General features: G+C 44.1%; 1 protein-coding gene across 3 annotated transcripts in view; it reads left to right on the top strand.

Annotated features, from left to right (window-relative positions):
* Positions 1–19,006, top strand: part of LOC101012313 (acyl-coenzyme A oxidase-like protein) — a 163,529-nt gene that overhangs the window by 56,719 nt on the left and 87,804 nt on the right. Inside the window, exon 6 of one of the 3 annotated variants that reach the window (XM_021925192.2) lies at positions 11,892–12,561. The exons of the other annotated variants lie outside the window; for them this stretch is intronic. Coding sequence (XP_021780884.1) covers positions 11,892–11,903 — 12 coding nt within the window. The 3' untranslated portion in view covers positions 11,904–12,561. Of the gene's footprint in view, positions 1–11,891; positions 12,562–19,006 lie in introns of those variants that run through there. 3 annotated transcript variants of the gene reach the window in all.

Below are 19,006 nucleotides of genomic sequence, written 5' to 3'. Positions count from 1 at the left end.
TGCTAAGGAAGGTACTTTAAGCTAAACGAAATGAAAGTAAATAGAAATGCAGATCTAAAGTAAGGAAGAACACTGAAAATGCTAAATATATAAGGAAATATTAAGCACTACTTTTTTTGTCTTAAAGTTTTTAGAATTCAATTGACGGTTTAAAGCAAAATAATTACAATTATTTAGGGTTTATGGCATATATAAAAGTGAAATGTATGGCAACAATAATGTAAAAGATAGGTTGTAGTGTAAATGGAATTATGCTATTATAAGATTCTTACATAATATGTGAAGTAGTATAATATTAATTCAAGGCAGACTGTTATAGGTAAAGACTATATATTGTAATATAGGAGGTAGACTGAGGCAAAAAGGAAAACCCTTAATCTGAAAGAAGACATGGAAGAAGAAACAAAAATCAAAGGAGAAGGACTACAAGTAGCAGTAAGATAGACTTATACCCAACAATATCAATAATTACATTAAATGTAAATGGCCCCAGCATTCTAATTAAAAGGCAAACATTGTTATAGAAGGTTAAAAATAAGCAAGGGCCTTCTATATGCTTTGAGTGGAAAGACAAGGACAGGAAAAGATGTAGCATGCAATTACTGAGCATGAAGGAGACTGTATTAATATCAGATAGAGGAAACTTTAAAACAAGGAGTGTTGCCAGGGACCAGGAACAGTGGCTCATGCCTGTAATTTCAGCACTTTGGGAGGCTGAAGTGGGCAGATCGCTTGAACCCGGGAGTTTGAGACCAGCCTGACCAATCTGACAAAACCCTGTCTCTACTGAAAATACAAAAATTAGCTGGATGTGGTGGTAACACACCTGTAATCCCAGCTATCTGGGAGGCTGAGGCATGAGAATCACTTGAGCCCAGTAGGCAGAGGTTGCAGTGAGCCAAGATTGCACCACTGCCCTCCAGCTTGGGCAGCAGAGTGAGACTCTGTCTTTAAAAAAAAAAAAGGAGTGTGTTACCAGGGATAAAGAAAATCATTTCTTGACTATTAAAGGATAATTTCATCAAGAGGACAAAATAATTCTAAACAGGTATACTCCATAATAGAGATTAAAATAGATGAAACAGAAATTGACAGAATCATGGAGGAAATAGACAAATTCAGTAGTTGATGAGATAAGTAGATAAAAATGTACTATGACTATAGGCATACCTCGTTTTATTGTGCTTTGTTTTACTGCATTTCGCAGATGTTGTGTTTTTTACAAATTAAAAGTTAGCGGGAACACTGTGTTAAACTGACCTATTGGTGCCGTGTTTCCAACAGCATATGCTAACTTCATGATTCTGTGTTAGAATTTTTTTAGCAATAAGTAATTTTTTTGAGGTACGTAACTTTTTAGACAACATTATTGCACACTTAATAGACTATAGTGTAAACATAACTTTTATGTGCACTGGGAAACCAAAAAGTTTGTGTGACTTGCTTTATTAATTAATAAGTACAGTACAAAGAAAACAATTACAAACCAATATTCTCCATGAATATAGGTGAAAATACATAATAGAATATATCATAACAAAGTGGTGTTTATTATAAGAATGCAGGGTTGGCTTAATATTCAAAATATGTCAATAAAATGTACAATATTAACAAAGGAGAGAAAATATGATTATATTATGGGGAAAATATATTTGATGAAATCCAACATGAGCTCATGATGAAAAGTCTCAGCAAAGCAGAAATAGAAAGGAATTTCCTCAATTTTTGGAGAGCATATCTACAAAAGAACCTACAAAAAAAATACACATTTTTCTCCTAAAGACAGAATAAGGCAAGAATGTCCAGTTTAGTACTTTTATTTGACATTGTATTGGAGGGCCTAGCCAGAGCAACAAGACAGGAAAAAAGAAATAGAAGACTTTACCAAACAAAACAAAACAAAACACTGCCAGAACTAATAGCTCAAAACAGGGCTACAGGATACAAACTCAATATCCAAAACAAATTTCGTTTTATATGTTATCAAACAATTGGAAAATAAAATTTAATTTACAATATCAACTAAAAACATGAGTTTCTTAGGAACACATTTAATAGTAAAACCAAAACATGCAAGATCTGTACAGTAAAAATTACCAAACACCCAAGGAGTAATTGAAACAAGCCTAAGTAACTGGAGAAGTACGCTGTGTTTGTATATGGGAAGACTCCACATTGCCATAATGTTCATCCTCCTCAAATTAGCCTGTAGATTCAGCACCGTTTCAAGCAAAATCTTGACAGAAATGTTTGTAGAAACTCACAAGCTCATTTGACAATCACATGGAAATGTGAATGGCCCAAAATAACCCAAACAACTTCAAAAAGCATTGAAGAAATGTAGAGGGATTATACTACCTGATTTCAAAGCTTGTGTTAATGTTTCAATAATACAGACACAGTATTGGCATCAGGATAAACAGAGATCAATGGAACACCACAGAGTCCAGAAATTGACCCACACATATATGTTCACTTGATTTTTTGACAGAGGTATGAAGGAAATTCAATGATGAAAATAATTTTTTAATAGTGCAAGAAACATCTAGATATCTAAGTGGAAAATAAATTAACTAAATTAACTGTGACCTTGTTTTCTGCATAATACACAAAGGTTAATTTGAGATTGATTATAGATTTAAATGTAAAAGGGAAAAACTATAAACTTCCCAAAAGGAAACATAGGAGAATATCTTTGGGAAGTTGGCATAAACTGAGACTTCTCAGAAAGACACAAAAAGTACTAAGAGGTAAATTAAATCTTGATAAATTGAATCTTTTCCAAAAGTAGACATTTTTCTTCTCTAAAAGATAGCATTAAGAACATACAAAGACAAACCATAGCCTTGGAAAAATTATTTGCAATAGCTGTATCTGGCAAAACACTTCCATCCAGAATATATAAAGAACACCTACAATGCAATAATGTATAGTTACAACCCAGGAAGAATTGCCCAAAAAGCTTTAAAAGATACTTCATGAAAGAATATAAAAGAATGGTTAATAAGCACATGCAACTTTGCCTAATTTTTATTAGTCATCCCAGAAATGGAAATTAAAACCACAATGAAACACCATGACACACCCACTGAAATGATTAAACTAAAATGATTGACAACACTCCATCCTGTCTATGCTACAAAGCAACCAAAGCTCTCATAATGGCTGTCTGAAATCTAAAATGGCAATCTCCACTCTGGAAGGTAGTGGCAGTTTCTTATAAGGTTAAAAGTACACCTATACTATGACCCAGTAATTCCCTTCCTAGATATTTGGCCGCGAGAAATTAAAACATATTCTCACAAAAAGACTTGTACAGGAATGCTCATAACAGCTCTATTAATAATATCCAAAAACCAGAAACAGGAAGCCAAATGTTCAACATGAGAATAGATAAATAACTGTGATATATGTCATACATTGGAATACTGCTTGGCAGTAAAAACGAATAAAGTACTGCCACATGCAACAACTTACGTGATTTTAGAAATTACGTTTAGTGAAAGAAGCCTGACACAGAATAGTGAATACTGTATAATTCCATTTATGTGCCATTCAAGGTGGGGTGAAATTAGTTTTGTTTTTGTTTTGTTTTGTATTGTTTTAGAGACGGGATCTTACTCTGTTGCCCAGGCTGGAGTGCAGTGGTATGATCATAGATCACTTCAACCTTAACTTCCTGAGCTCAAGCAATCCTCCTGTGTCAGCCTCCTGAATAGCTAGGACTACGGGCATGTGCCACCACGCCTGGCTAATTTTTTAAATTTTTTTGTTTGAGTTAGGTTCTCACTGTGTTGCCCAGGCTAGTCTCAAACTCCTGACCTCAAGCAGTCCTTCCTCCTTGGCCTGCCAAAGTGCTGGGATTACAGGTGTGAGCCACTGTGCCTGACCCCAAACCAGTTGATGGTGATCTGGTGTTCACAGTCCGAGGGGAGAGGGTGGTACTGCCTGGTGGGGGAGTTCAGAGAGGATATAGGAAATGTCCTGTATCTTGATCTGGGTGATTCCATGGGCCTATGCACATGTAAGGACTCCTGGAGCTTTAAACTTAAGACTTACGTGTGCTACACATCTGACTGTATGTGTTTTCTACTTCAGTGAAAACCTTTACAATCATAACTTAAACAGGTCCTCAAAGCAGTCAGACAGATTGTTTGCATTATAGGTACTTTGTCTTTCATGTGAAAATGGAAATTTAGAAATTCCGAACAGGCTTCAGCTGCTGAATCTTGACACACCTATTTGGGGAAGAAGCAATGGCTAATGACAACAGCTCACACTCACCATGTATCTATCCCGGGCCAGGCCCCGTGCTGGGCACTTTTCAGTGTCACCTGGAAAAATGGCAGTGGGTGCCCAGGCCAGCCAGCAGTATGGAATCCAGATAGCAGGGTGACTGAGAGATGGTGGGGGTGGTCTGTACCAGTGGCCAGGGTCACAGAAGCCTGGCAAGAGGCGGGCAGTGGAGGGCTGGCCCTGAACACAGGCAGACGGGCCCTAGAGAGGCTGGAAATCCTATTCACTGAGGAGGATGGACCCCAGGAAGCAGGGGCCCAGCAAGGTGGTGAGGTAGGGCCAGTCATAAAAGTTGGGCAAATCAGCCAGCAAGATAAGGGGACAAGACAGAGCTCAGTTTCAGAAACAGGCAAATCCATGGGGACATGTGACGAGCTCTGGGCTCATGACTGAAGAGCATACAACTGAAGTGACATTTTCTAGCTTACCCTTCACCAATTGCTAGTGAGTTGGACTTGGTGTAAGTGACTGAACACCGTACTACTGTTTCTCGAAGTTCCCCCTGATTAGGGAGCAGACTTGCCCTGGGGTGAGGCGTTACTGGAGATGTTGGTATTCGGGTGTGCAGAAATGAGCCTGTTATTCCATTTTGTCCTGTCTGCACAAGGCCAGAGGGCAGGCCCTCGTGGTGAGCTGGGATCACAGACATTTGCTGAGTTCCTGCCATAGCGAGGAGCCATTCAGAGCCCATTGTCTTGCCACATAACCAGCAATCTTACTGCAGAACTAAGAAAAGGAACCCCATAGAGTTGTCAGACCATACGCCCTCACCATTTCTGCACAAGCCCAGCAGTGGCAGCAGCTTCCTGCCACCAGCAGCACAGCAGGATGAGACATTTCTGCCACTAGAGGCCAAGTGGGGAGCAGTGGCCTTTATTGGGAGGAGGTATTTAGAACCAGGCGTGCAGGTGACATGCATGTTTAGGACACAGCAGAGAAGAAAGTGCAGAGAAGGGAGAGAGGGGAGTCAGATCCATCCCTATCAATGCCTTCACCTTCTCTGGGGGCAGTGCTCACTCCAGCCTGCCTGCTTGCCAGCTTAGTGGCTTGGCGGTGGAGACCCATGGCCACTTACTGACCTAGAATTCCATGTGGCAGCTCTCGGTGACCCACTCAGATTCCTGCCCCTCCTTCCCCTGCTTGCCAGCACCTTGGGCAGTTAGGTAGTCTGGTTCTGGTTTAGTTATTGTTTTTGTTATTATTGTTGTTGTTTAATCCCTGATATTGTTTCAGTCCTTACTGGGGAGTATCTCAAACCTCTCTCCCTGCCGCTTGTAAAGACATTCATGAATTTTCTTGACGTTCTAAAAAGTGGGCGGGTTTTAGTATTCTTAAAGGCTTAGCCAAAAATATAAGTCCCTTAGTTACAGTAAAATACATAAAAATGCTTAGTTGAAACTTCAAATGTAAAGCTAAATAAAAAATTAAGGAACAAAATGACCTGTAAACATTTTTATTTTTGCTGACTAGGTCCTTTTAAAAAAATGCTGCTTACCAGTTCTGGGGTGTGAGAATGACTTAGACACAATTCCTGTCCCTGAGGAACTCTGTCTGGGAGGGAAGGGTGGCAGGGGAAGTGCAGGGAGAGGGGATGGAGGAGGGAGCAGCGGAGAGGGAGGAGGCACGTACAGTGGGGTGGGCTTGGTGCATAGGGTCTGGGATGGCCGTGAGACTGGAACTGAGTCTGGAATGACAAATGGCAGAGCATGCCCTGTCCTATCATCCCCAGGCAGAGAGTGGGACTGACCTTTGAGACAAGGCATAGGGATCAGTGAGCGACTGGCAAGTTCAGCCTGAGCGTCAAGCAGGTGTCAGTATCCCATTGGTCACAGGCTAGAGAGGCTGGCGGACAGGGTGACGGGGTGGCGGATGGGCCCACAGTCTTGTGGGGCTGTGGACCTTCCATTTCTACCTTCCCTGCAGGGGTCGTGGCCTGATCACGTGGGAGTTCCAGGGCGAGGCTTCTGCAGTCAGTGCTGAGAGAGTGACCATTTTAAGGCCATAGTAACCAAGGGCCCAGAAGAGTGAGGGTGCAGCCTGAGCTTGGGTGGTAGCAGAGGGGAGGAGGTGCTACCCAGGTAGCACCTGGGGAGGTGTTGGTGGGACTTGGGATGTTGTGATGGGGAGCGAGCTGAGGGAGGAGTCCAAGCTGGGAAGAGAGATGCCACAGTAGAGTTGGAGACACAGAGCCCCAGGGAGCCCCAAATTGCAGTGGGGTTAGCGCTTCCCCTGCCAGTCCCTTCTTCACTGGATTTGCCCCAAACCCCTCATGGGGTGGGTTTTCTGCATACTATACCCATCACCTCTCACTCGCAGCCCCTAGAATGCCTCCTGCAGCTGCCTCATGGGCCCAGCACCAGCTGAGCTGCTGCAGAGACTCAGGAAACAAAGATCTGGAGGCCTAATTTCTTTCCCATATTAAATGTACATTTTTCTGCCTTATGTCAGCTTTAAGCAGTCACTAAGGGCAGTCAGGTTCCATAACATAGTCTTCAGCTGAACGTGAAGATCATATTATTGAAACAAGATCTTTCTAGCTGACCGTACTCCAAATGCATGCTTTGGTGCCTGTAAAATCTATTTAAGGCCTCCTGGTTTTCCCCTTTCTATTCCTCCAAACACCAGGACAGTTAAGGAGGAACTTGCAAAATGAGGAAACTGTTAAGAAAGGGAGAAAGTATCAAACATTTATTTACACATCTGTTGTTGGAAATTACCAAGATCAGTTTCAGGAGAGTAGCGTTCAAATGCATGCTACATGACCAAAGAGAATGGATCATCCAACAATCATCTTCTATTCCGAAAGGCTCGGTAATGAAAACCGGACTCTTCATTTGACACAAAAGGGAAGAAAGAGGAGAAATTGGAAAGTAATACATTCAATTATAGAAGCCCTTTGCCAAGGCCCTATTGATTTCATGTTCTGACAATTTCAGTTAAGCCTCAGCAGGGAAAAGTTTCAGAAACAGGTCAGATCAAACACGTACAGGTTCCCACTCCTGGAACTCTAGTGTGTGACAAAAATGGTGGAGTCTTCACCAGGCATGGACTTTGGGGGTCTGCTTATATTGCCAGACTCCAGACCAGAGCTTGGAAGACTGTGGGTAAAAGAAGAGGCTGCAGAGATCCTGGCAGGCCCCGTGACTGCAGTGCAGTGAGTGGCTGACCCTCTCTGCTGAATTTGCTCTATTTCTCTGCCCTCTGAATCTACTCTGAATTCATTTTCTTTTTTCTTTTTTTTTTTTTTTTTTTGAGACAGAGTCTCCCTATTGCCCAGGCTGGAGTGCAGTGGCACAATCTTGACTCACTGCAACTACCACCTCCCCGGTTCAAGTGATTCTCCTGCCTCAGCCTCCCGAGTAACTGGGATTGCAGGCACATGCTACCATGCCCAGCTAATTTTGTATTTTTAGTAGAGCTGGGGTTTCACCCTGTCGGCCAGGCTGGTCACGAACTCCTGACTTTAAGTGATCCACCTGCCTTGGCCTTCCAAAGTGCTGGAATTACAGGCGTGAGCCACCACCACGCCTGGCTGAATCCACTTTCTTTTCTGCTCCCACCTGGTGCATGCATCTCTACTCTCACCACCCGTCTATGGGAGTGGCTTCCTTCACGTGGTCATTGCCTCACCAGGTTCCCTGTGCCATGCTGGATGCTGGGGTGGTCGCAGTCCTGCCCTGGTCAGAGCAGCGCTCGCATGGCAGCATGGCAAAAGTTTCTGTGGTGGACATGCCAGTTTGGTGGGAGCTCAGAGGAGGATGCCTGAATCACTCCGGGGATGGAGAGCTGGTGGGGGACTTCCTGATGAGGTGTCTTACGTTCTTGAAACCGGGAGGAGGTGGTTAGGTGGTGGAGGGTATTCTGGTGGAGAGAATTGCATGTACAAATATCTGAAGCAAGAGAGTGGCGTGTGCTCTGGATACAGTTCAGGACAGAGGGGAGCCGTGTGTGTGTGTGTGTGTGTGTGCGCACGCACATGTGCATGTGTGTATCTTTGAATGTACATTTACTGAGACCCTCCCCTGCACCAAGCACCATTGGGAAAGATGATATTTTTGCCACTGTGAACAAGACAGTCTGGTAGGAGCCCGCTTCGTGAACAATGATGTGGGCTCTCATGCAGCTGTGCTGAACCAGCTGTGTTGGGGCCTGGGGACCAGGAGAGCCAGACAGATCGTATTCTTTGGAGCCATATTTATCTGGGTTCCAGTGTGTGACCTAGAGACAGATATTGTTCAACTCTTCTGAGACTCCTCTATAAAAGCAGAATCTCTTTCTTATATAGCATTTCAGTGCAGTGCCTGGAACATGGAATGTGCTCAGTATGTCCTGGTTCCTGGTCCCATTCATAGCATTATCAATGCCATCGATCATTTTGGCATTGTGTTTTTCTAGGAATACGTGTTGTGAATTCCAGCCTTGCACCTCAGGGGCACGCCTCCCCAGACAGGGACTGTTTCACCTGCTCCACCCTGCAGAACTGCCACCTGCCACATTCTGACCAGAGGGAGATTCTGGTGCAGAGGAGGCTGGGACAGGCAAGGGTGGCAGGGGCGAAGGGTAGAGGAATGGGCCAATGGAGGAAAGCACCTTGTACTTAAACTCTGACCCAGGCTCAGCATTTCACTGGGTCTCAGAGACCAGACAAGAACCCTGCAGCTGGCCCCCGAATCCAGGATGCAGTCCTGTCTGGGCACTTCTCTTTCTCCATAGGAAACAAACTGGAAACTGTGGACATCAGGGTGCCCTCTGTATCCTTTGTCCCATATTTCCTTTTTCTCATATGTAGCAGAATGTTGAGGGAGATTTGTTTACCCTGCTGTCTTGGAATTCTGGCTCAGGTTCACAGTTTAGGGCAAAGGTGCCGAGAATCCCACATTCTTATCTCAGAATCCACCAGTGAGCCGCTGGCTGCTGGGCCCAGCCCCCTTGCCGTCTGGGAGACTCTCCTTGAGGACCGCCACACCTGCCCCTCAGTACAGAAAGAGGGCATTTCAGAGCTCAGGAAGAGAGGCTGTGGGTGGAGAGGGGAGGACCCTCTTCCCAAAGTCAAGTAGAGGAAACCAAGTTTAATAGAGAAAATATCTAAAGATGAAAGGGAGGAATCATTTGGAGTGCAAATACATGAGAGAAGAGTGGAAGTTGAGACACTTGAATTAACCCAGGAAACAAGACAGAAAGAACAACACAAGGAAAAATAGATAGAAATACAGGAATAAAAATAAAAACGACATCTGTTTCTGGGGAATGTAAAAAAGAAAAAAGAGAAAACTTGGAAGGACCAACGAATACAGAAAGGCAGAAAAACACAGAAAAATTAAAAAGATAGAAGAGTAAAAGGTGCTTATGTAAGCCCAGAAAAACAGACAGGCAGAAAGAACTCATCTAGACCAGAGAGAGAGAGAGATGAAAAAGTACGGAACAGAAAAAATTGTAAAGACGTAATACACAAAGAAAAATACAGGAAGGCCGAGCGTGGTGGCTCATGCCTGTAATCCCAGCACTTTGGGAGGCCAAGGTGAGTGGCTCACCTGAGGTTAGGAGTTAAAGACCAGCCTGACCAACACTGGCCAACATGGTGAAACCCTATCTCTACTAAAAAAACACAGAAATTAGCCAGGCTTGTTGGTAGGCACCTGTGATCCCAGCTACATGGGAGGCCGAGGCTGGAGAATCGCTTGAAACCAGGAGGCAGACGTTGCGGTGAGCCAAGATCATTCCACTGCACTCCAGCCTAGGCGACAGAGCGAAACTCCATCTCAAAAAAAAGAAAAAGAAAAATACAGGAAGGCAGACAAATATATAAAGACCCCTCCACACACACACACACACACACACACACACACACACACACACACACAGGCACACACAAGAAAGAACGTCAAACAGGAAGAGAGACAGGAAGGTAGAGATGAGGCTGAGCAGATGAGGGATGGTCCCTTCCTGACCTGGCGCAGGCGGGGGCGGGATTCCATCTGTCAGGATACCCCCAAGGCAAGCAATGGCATCTGGAGGTGCTTCTGGGGACCCCGAGGAAGGCAGCCTTGTGTTCTGCCACATCAGCCAGTGCAGTCACAGAGAGGTGTGGGCAGGACCCCCAGGGGCCCCCAGACCTCCCAGCCAGGGCCAACCAGGAGGCAGGGAGGGCTGCTAGGGGCCTGCAGCAGAGGGAGGCGAGGGCAGGTACCACTGTGCTGGAGGTGACCATGCTGGAAGTCCAGGCCACAGGCGACACTTACTACAGAAAGGAAAGAGAAGAAAAGGAAGGAGGAGGAGGAAGGAAAAAGACTCTGTGGCCTGGGAAGGTCTGGCTTGCGACATTTCCAGTGACTCTGCAAGGTGGTTACTGGCTAAGCAGCTCAGGGCTCACCCCGAAGAGCAGAAAGTGGGGAGGCAATCATTGTGTTGACCTCTATTTGTCTATACAAATATTTTAATATAGCTGCATACTCCATATCTGTTGCTGAACTCCGTATCTGATGGTCATCACGTAAGAGGGGCGGCACCTGATGTGTGTCGCAAAAGCTGACATCCAGGCTCCGAGACGTCCTTCTATCTGCCAGGCGGGAGTGCAGTTATTGATCAGGACTGGACTCTTTCCTGATGATGCCACCTCTATGCACGGGGGGATGAGAGGGGAGAGGGGAGATTTAGGAGTAAGCACAGTCAAATAATTTTAAGGACATACAAATGGATCTGGGGCTAGGTACAAGGGGAGGGATGTTTTAAACTCTGCCGTGGACAGGAGCCTGAAGAACTCAGAAGGTGGAAGCAGAAATCATGGCACTGAAAAGGCCTGATGCATTCTGCAGAGGATCGTGCACTCCCTCAGGTTTCTGCTTATCCTGTTTTAATCAAAAAATGGAATGTGCAGGGAGACATCTGTAGCCCGAGGAAGAGGTATTGGGCTGAAAGGCTGGCATGAGGAAGGGGCCATCTGTGGGTCCGGATGGGTGTGGAGATGTGTGGGAGAAGGGGCCCCATGGGAATTAACAGTGCGATGCAGAGCATGGTGCTGAGCCTTAGGTGGTCCTGGGTATGGAGCAGGACAGAGGATAATTGTCAAGAGAGACATTGAGCCCCTCAGCGTGGCTGGAGGGCAGAGCAGGCACAGAACACAGGGCTGGAGGAAGGTGTGGGCCAGACAGGGAAATTGAAGCTGTCGCAGCTGGTGAAGCCACCACAGGGGCCTTAAAATCTTGTGCGGGGGAGAAGGCCAAGCTCACCCAAGACTCAGCAGACCGAGGAGGGACAGTCCTAGGCTGCGATGGTGGAAGGTGGGTGGCTGGGCCAAGAGAACGTGCAAGGACAATCTGAGCACTCACTCGGTGAACTGCCACCTCGGGCCCAGTGCTTTGCTAGTGCTGGGCACCCTGGCCCCTTGTTGAACAGGTCAAGGAGGGACTGTGATCTCCTTTAACAATTAGGGGAGGCAGAGTGTATCAGCTAAAGTGCTTGAGTGCAGTGGTTTAACTAAACAGGGGCTTACCGTTCTCCCCTAATGAGAAGACAGAGGTAGGCAGCCCAGAACTCACGCTGTGGCTCCACGACGAAGTAGGGCCGGGGCTCTTACTGTCTGTCCTCTCTGTCCCCAGGTTGTAGATTGAATTCTGTCCTTGAAAAAGAGTTGTTCAAGTCCTAACCCCCAGTACCTGTGAATGTGACCCTGTTGGAAACAGGGAAATTTGCAGATGGAATCAAATTAAGACGAGGTCACACTGGAGTAGGGTGGGCTTTAACCCCATATGACTGCTGTCCTTACAAGAAGAAGAGCAGAGACTCAGGGAAGAAGGCCTTCTGCTGGTGGAGACAGCCATGGGAGTGAAGCGGCTGCAAGCCAAGGAATGTTCGAGACTGCTGGCAACCACCAGAAGCCAGAAGAGGAAAGAAAGAGCCTTCAGAAGTGGGCACGGAACTGCTTACACCTTGATTTCAGACTTCTAGCCTCCAGAACTGCGAGAAAAGACATTTCTGTTTTTAGCCACCAGGATTGTGGTAAGGAGTGACAGCAGCCCTAGGAACCAATATACCTCCATAGTACAGCCTTTAAAACTATTCTCAAGGTCACAAGGTGGCTGAGTTCCAAGCAGGTAGGTGCAGAAAGGACAGAGAGAAAAAGGCGGTATCTTGTTATCAGGAAAGCAGTAGCTTTTACAGAGGAGCTTCCCAGTAGACAACTGCCTGTTCTCATTGGCAAGGGAGGTTACATGTCTAACCCTTGGGCTAGGGAGTATGGGGAAATGAGCTTTTTTTTTAAAAAAAAAAAAATCTGTTTTTATGTATAGAAATTATATAATATAAAAATGTATAATAAATGTTAGATATAATTTACATGAATTAAAATTAACCAATTTTAAGTGCACAATTAGCCAGTTTTGACAAATGCATTTGTCATATAACCACCACTAGTATCTGGATATAGGACATTTGTGTCACCCACAAAATTCCTTTGTGCAACTTTGCAGTCAATCCCTTCCCCCATCCCCAACTCCTGGAAACTACTTATCTTTCTTTCATTGTAAATTTGCCTTTTCTATAATTTAACAGAAATGGAATGGCATAGGTTTGTTCCTCTTTATTGTGAAGTGGTATTCCTTTGTGTAGATGTATACAATTTGTTTACCCATTAAGCAGGTGGTAGGTATATGCACTGCTTCCCGTGTTGGCTATTATGAATAAAGCTTCTGTGAACAATTTTATATGCGACTTTATGTGGACATATGTTTTCATTTATCTGGTGTAAATACCGAGGGGTGGAATGACTGGGTTCTTCTGTAGGTATAGGTTTAACTTTATTAGAAATTGCCCCGCTGTTTCGAAAGTGGCTGTAACATTTTACACTCCCACCAGCAATGATGTTAGTTTCTCTGCATCCTCACCAATACTCGGTTTTGCAAGTCTTACTCATTTTAGCCATTTCAGTGGGTGGGTAGTACCTTCTCATCGTGGTCTTAATCTGCATTTCTCAGATCTTCTTCATGTGTTTATTTGCCATTCATTTAATCTTGTTTGGTGAAGTGTTTGTTCAGATTTTTTGCCCATCTGTTAAACTGGATTTTGTTTTCCTACTAGTGAGCTGTAGATGTCTTTATAAATTCTATACGGAAATCCTTTATTATATGAGATTGCATATATTTTTGCCTAATCCATTACCTGCCTTTCATTTTCTTAACAGTGTATTTAAATTTTGAAACAATTCAAAATTTGTGTCTTATCTCACAAAATCTAAACCAAGGGGGTCACTAAGACTTTCTGTTACGTTTTCATCCGGCAACTTTGCAGATTTAGTGTTTACATTTAGGTCTAGGATTCATTTTGGGCTAGCTTTTGTGTATGGTAGGAAGTAAAGGATAAGGTTCATTTATTTCTTTGTTTCTTCATGTGGATGTTCAATTGTTTTAGTGCCATTTGTTGAAAAGATTGTTTTTCCCTCATTCAATTACCGTGGTACCTTTGTGGAAAATCAGTAGACCATACATATGTGGCTCTATTTCTGAACTCTCTACTTTGTTCTAGTCACTTATGTGTCTATCCTTACCCCAATACCATACTGTTGCGCTTACTATAGCTTTATAGTAAGCCTTAAAATCAGGCCGTGTGAATCCTCCAACGCTTCTTTTCTCAAAATGGTTTTGACTCTTCTAGGTCCTCTGTATTCTCTTACAGATTTTCTAATTAGCTTGTATTGTTCTACCATATACACAAAATGAATAAAGTCTGCTGGCATTCATTTTGATTGGCATTGTGTTGCATCTATAGATCAATATAGGGAGAAGCGACATCTTAGCGATATCGAGTTCCCTGACCTATGAACACAATGTATAGTTCTCCTTTTTTTTAAGTCGTCTTTTAAATTTTCATTCTGTGAGGTTTTTTTTAGTTTTCATGTATAGATCTTGCATTTTATAAAATGTATTCTTGGTCGGGCGTGGTGGTTCACGCCTGTAATCCCAGCACTTTGGGAGGCCGAGGCAGGCGGATCACGAGGTCAAGAGATCGAGACCATCCTGGCTAACACGGTGAAACCCCATCTCTACTAAAAATACAAAAAATTAGCCAGGCGTAGTGGCGGGTGCCTGTAGTCCCAGCTACTTGGGAGGCTGAGGCAGGAGAATGGCATGAACCCGGGAGGTGGAGCTTGCAGTGAGCCAAGATCACGCCACTGCACTCCAGCCTGGGCAACAAAGCGAGACTCCATCTCAAAAAAAAAAAAAGTATTCTTAAGGATTTCACATTTTGATGCTATTGTAAATGGCATTTTTATTTTGAGTTCCAATTCATTGCTAGAATACAGAAATACAATTGATTTTTGTATATCAATCTTGTACTTTGTGCCTTTCTTTAACTCAGTAGTTCCAGTAGCTTTGTTGCCAGAAGATGGGTCTTGATCCAAATCCTAAAAGGGGGTTCTTGGATCATGTGCAGGAAGGAATTCAAGGCAAGTCACAGTGCAGTGAGAAGAGGTCATTTATTGAAAACTACTCAGTTACAGAGTCGGGCATCCTCAGAAAGCAAGAGGAGGAATGTGCTGTCTTTGTTTTTGTCGTTGTTGTTCAGTTTTTGTTTTTTTGAGATAAGGTCTCCCTCTGTTGCCCAGGCTGGAGTGCAGTGATATGATCATGGCTCACTGCACCTTGACCCTCCCAGGCTCAGGTGATACTTCCACTTCCGCCTCCCAAGTAGCTGGGACTACAGGCACCCACCACCACGCCCAGCTAATTTTTGTATTTTTTGTAGAAATGGCATTCCACCATGTTGCCCAGACTGGTCTCAAACTCCCAGGCTCAAGTGATCCACCCACCTCAGCCTCTAAAGTGCTGGGGTTACAGGTGTGAGCCACCATGCCTGGGCTATCTTTGTCTTAAAACCTTCTTATATAGGGGTTTTACCTTTGTAAAGGTTAAGCTAAGCTCTGTCTATGTGTGGGTGGGCTGACAGCATGGCAAAATTTATTGTTCTGTTGATTTAGAGAAAATCATTCTTTTATTTTTATTTATTTTTTAATTAATTAATTTATTTTTTTGAAACGGAGGCTCACTTGGTCACCCAGGCTAGATTGCAGTAGCATGATCTTGGCTCACTGCAACCTTCACCTCCCGGGTTCAAGCGTTTCTTCTGCCTCAGCCTCCCGGGTAGCTAGGACTATAGGCACGCGCCACCACGCCCAGCTAATTTTTGTATTTTTGGTAGAGACAGTGTTTCACCATATTGGGCAGTTTGGTCTCGAACTCCTGACCTCATGATCCGCCCGGCTCAGCCTCCCAAAGGGCTGGGATTACAGGCATGAGTCACCGCACTTGGCCCCTTGCTTTTTTTAGTGAATAAATACATCAAAGCATAAATATAATTATCTTAAAATAATATATTGTTATGGGTATTAGGACATCTGGACTTTCCATTGCTGTAAGATTATGTTCTTTCAGGTACATTTAAGCTGTTTTCTCAACTGTAAACATCTTATGACCATGGTTCGTGACTGGCAAGTAATGTACCTCGCTAGTTTTAAGATGGAGTCAATTTTAAAATGATGTCACCTTGGTTCTCCTGTGCTCCTATTTCTCTAACAGCTTTATCATATATTTCTTAGTCTGGACACAGTGGCTCACACCTGCAATCCCAGCAACTTTGGGAGGCCAAGGCTGGCAGATCACTTAAGCCCAGGAGTTTGAGACCAGCTCCAGCAACACAGCAAGACCCTGTCTCTACTGAAAATTCAGAAGAGTTAGCCATGCACGGTGTTGCGCACCTGTAGTCCCAGCTACTCGAGAGGCTGAGGTTGGGAGGATTGCTTGAGCCTAGGAGGTCAAGCTGCAGTGAGCCATGATCGTGCCACTGAGGTCAAGTCTGGGTGACAGGAGTGAGACCCTGTCTCAAAAATAAACAAACAAACAAATAAATAAATAAATATTCCTTAAGATTTTTCTACATAGACAATCATGTCTTTTTGAGTGGAGTCAGTTTTACTTACTCCTTTTTGGTAGTTTTGGAGTTTTTTTTGAGACAGGGTCTCACTGTGTCGCCCAGGCTAGAATGCAATGGCATGATCATGGCTCAGTATACCCAGGCTCAAGCAATCCTTCCACCTCAGCCCTCTGAGTTCCTTGACTTCCCAAAGTGGTAGGTTTACAGGTTTAAGCCACTGTGCCTGGCCTACTTATTCATTTTTAATCTCTGCCTTTAATTTCCTTTTCTTGCCTTATTGCCCTGGCTAGAATCTCCATTTTGGTGTTGAAAAGAAGTGCTGTGATAACAGACATCGTCATCTTCTTCTTGAACCTAGGGGGGAAAACATCAGCCTTTTACCTTTAAGTATGATGTTAGCTGACATTTTTTGTAGATCCTCTCCAGGAAAGTATTTTTTTAATTGGCTATATTGCTGCCCAAATCTATTTGAGGCTTTTCAAGAAAAGAAAGGCGAATGGATATGGGGAAGGTACTTCTTTATGCATTCAGCTCTGTGTTTTAGCTGTGTGATGCTCTATCAGGAAATAGGCATATCTTTTTATTCAAAGATTTAAGTATGGGATGTTGTTGATATTAAATGTGACCATGTGTGACCATACTTATCTTTATAAACAGCATGCTTGGGAGGGGCAGGCTTTGCCAGGGAACTAACTCACTCTCAGTCCATTGGGAGGCAGTGTAGCCCGTGGTTAGGGATGTGGGCCCAGAGGCCTGGGCACCCTTTTCCAACTCAGTTCTGTAATCTTGTCCAAGTTACTGAACATTTCTGTGTTGCAATTTCCTACCTGCAAAATGAAGATCTTCATAAAATCTACTTCCAGGGCTTCTGAAGACTTAATGAGCAAATACGATTAAGTGCTTAAAACAGAGCCTGTTTTCTGGTGCATTTTTAAGAAGGACTTCGTTGGCATAAGGCTGTATTTACACACAGGTTTTCAGTAGCAGGTTTATTGCCTGAAGCAAAGAACAGCCATATCATTTTTTAAATCCTCTCCTAGAACCTCGTATTAAGGTTTTTTTTTAAGATGAGAGGGTTGATTTCTGTTGTTTCACGATATTGTTTGTGCAATACATATCTTTTAAAATCTTGTGCATTGCATAGGCAATTACAGGATTATAATGGTTGCCCGCAATACTCTCGAACTTAATGCTGTCTCTGCACTTGGAGGCCGAGCCTGAATTTGACCTTCTGATGTGCTCATTTTGACCACTTGACAGCAGAATGGTGTGTAGAGCCTACGCTGCTCCTGGGTCAGCCCATCTGGGTGTGAGGATCACTGTGAAGCCCCCGGTTGGCTTCAGACTCTGATTTCCTACCAATAAACTCTAATTAAAGGGGACAGAGGCATCTCTAGGAAGGCTGCCTTTCCGTCAGCATGCCCCAAGACCTGGGTGCTCTTCTTCCTGCCTGGGGCGGGTCTGGAGGCGGGGCCAGGGAGCCTCTTGCCAGCAGGGGTGAGGTTACCCTGAGCCTGCTCCAATGTCCTGCAGCAGCACCAAGATATTGACATATAAGGAAGATCACTTAGGAGCTGGCTGGCTTTCCTCTTCACTTGAACTCTTTTTTTTTTTCCTGTTTCCTCATACTCTTTGAGGGGTGCAGTCATAGCCAGCTTTGCACAGGACTTTCTACAAGAGTTTCCCACCTGAAGTCCCTTCCTCAGGCAGGGGTCTGCATTGCACAGTCACTGAGTTGTCTGTCCCTGGTTTTCTTTTGATCAGACCAGTGAAAACCTTACTCTACATATTGAGTTAAAAAAAAAAAAATTAAAAAGTGCCCTTGATTCTATTTGGACACATGTGCATAGTGTTTTATTCTTCTCTGCCTCCCATGCAGTGGTGGGGGATAGTCTGTGCATGGTTAGGAGGTTAAACTGTATTAACCAGGATTTCCTGGTGTTATCCTTTACAGTGGGATGGGTAGAGCTTCAGCGTCTCCTTCCAGAACTTCCAGGAGTGTCTGGCCAGCTCTTGTCCTCCCCGTGCCAAGATGTTCTGCAGGCTGTTCCCTGAGAGTTGCATGCCTCTGCCACACCCTTTCAGTTGTAATTGTGACACCAGCGCAGAGAGATATTGATTCAGGTAGCAAAGCAGATATTATCCTTTCCCTTGATTGTCATGAGATGCCCCAGTTAGGTGTGGATCCCGAGGCACCCATGTCATTGTCCTCCAAACCGTGCCTGCAGCCCCAGGTGATGTTGCTGAATTATACATGAGTAGAGGCTTTCAGCAGCGCTGTTTTTCCACCAGTGCACAAAGCACTGTGTGTGTTACAGGAGGGATTTTACATGTGGATCTCCAGGCCCTGCAGAAACCGCAGCAGAGCTACAGGGAAACAGGTAACTATTTAACTGAGAGGGCACATCAGGGTGTGAGTTTAATACAAATGAGAAGCAGATACATTGAGTGTAACTTTCTATTTGAGTTATTTCCTTGAACACACACACACACACACACACAAATGCTAAAAGTTTAAATATTAAACCCATGTGGTTTTCGAAACAAAGAAAGTCAAGAAGGAACAAAGAAAAGTTTTACGGGCCACATTTAACTCTCCTCTCTGGTCAGATAAGAATCTGAGACCGACAGCTCCTCCTAAATGACGGTAATTACTGGTTTTGTGATTCAGTATCTTTCTGTTCTCTGTGCCTTCTTCATTCTTCTTTTACTCTAGTTATATTAATACGTCCTCACTTCCCTCCAACTAAAACACAAAGCAAAGAAAAAAGACTCCCTTCATTAGAGT

Source organism: Papio anubis, chromosome 14 (assembly GCF_008728515.1).
Source record: "Papio anubis isolate 15944 chromosome 14, Panubis1.0, whole genome shotgun sequence".
Lineage (NCBI taxonomy): Eukaryota > Metazoa > Chordata > Mammalia > Primates > Cercopithecidae > Papio > Papio anubis.
The sequence above is the reverse complement of the archived record's forward strand: the minus strand, read 5'-3'. Positions and strand labels throughout refer to the sequence as shown.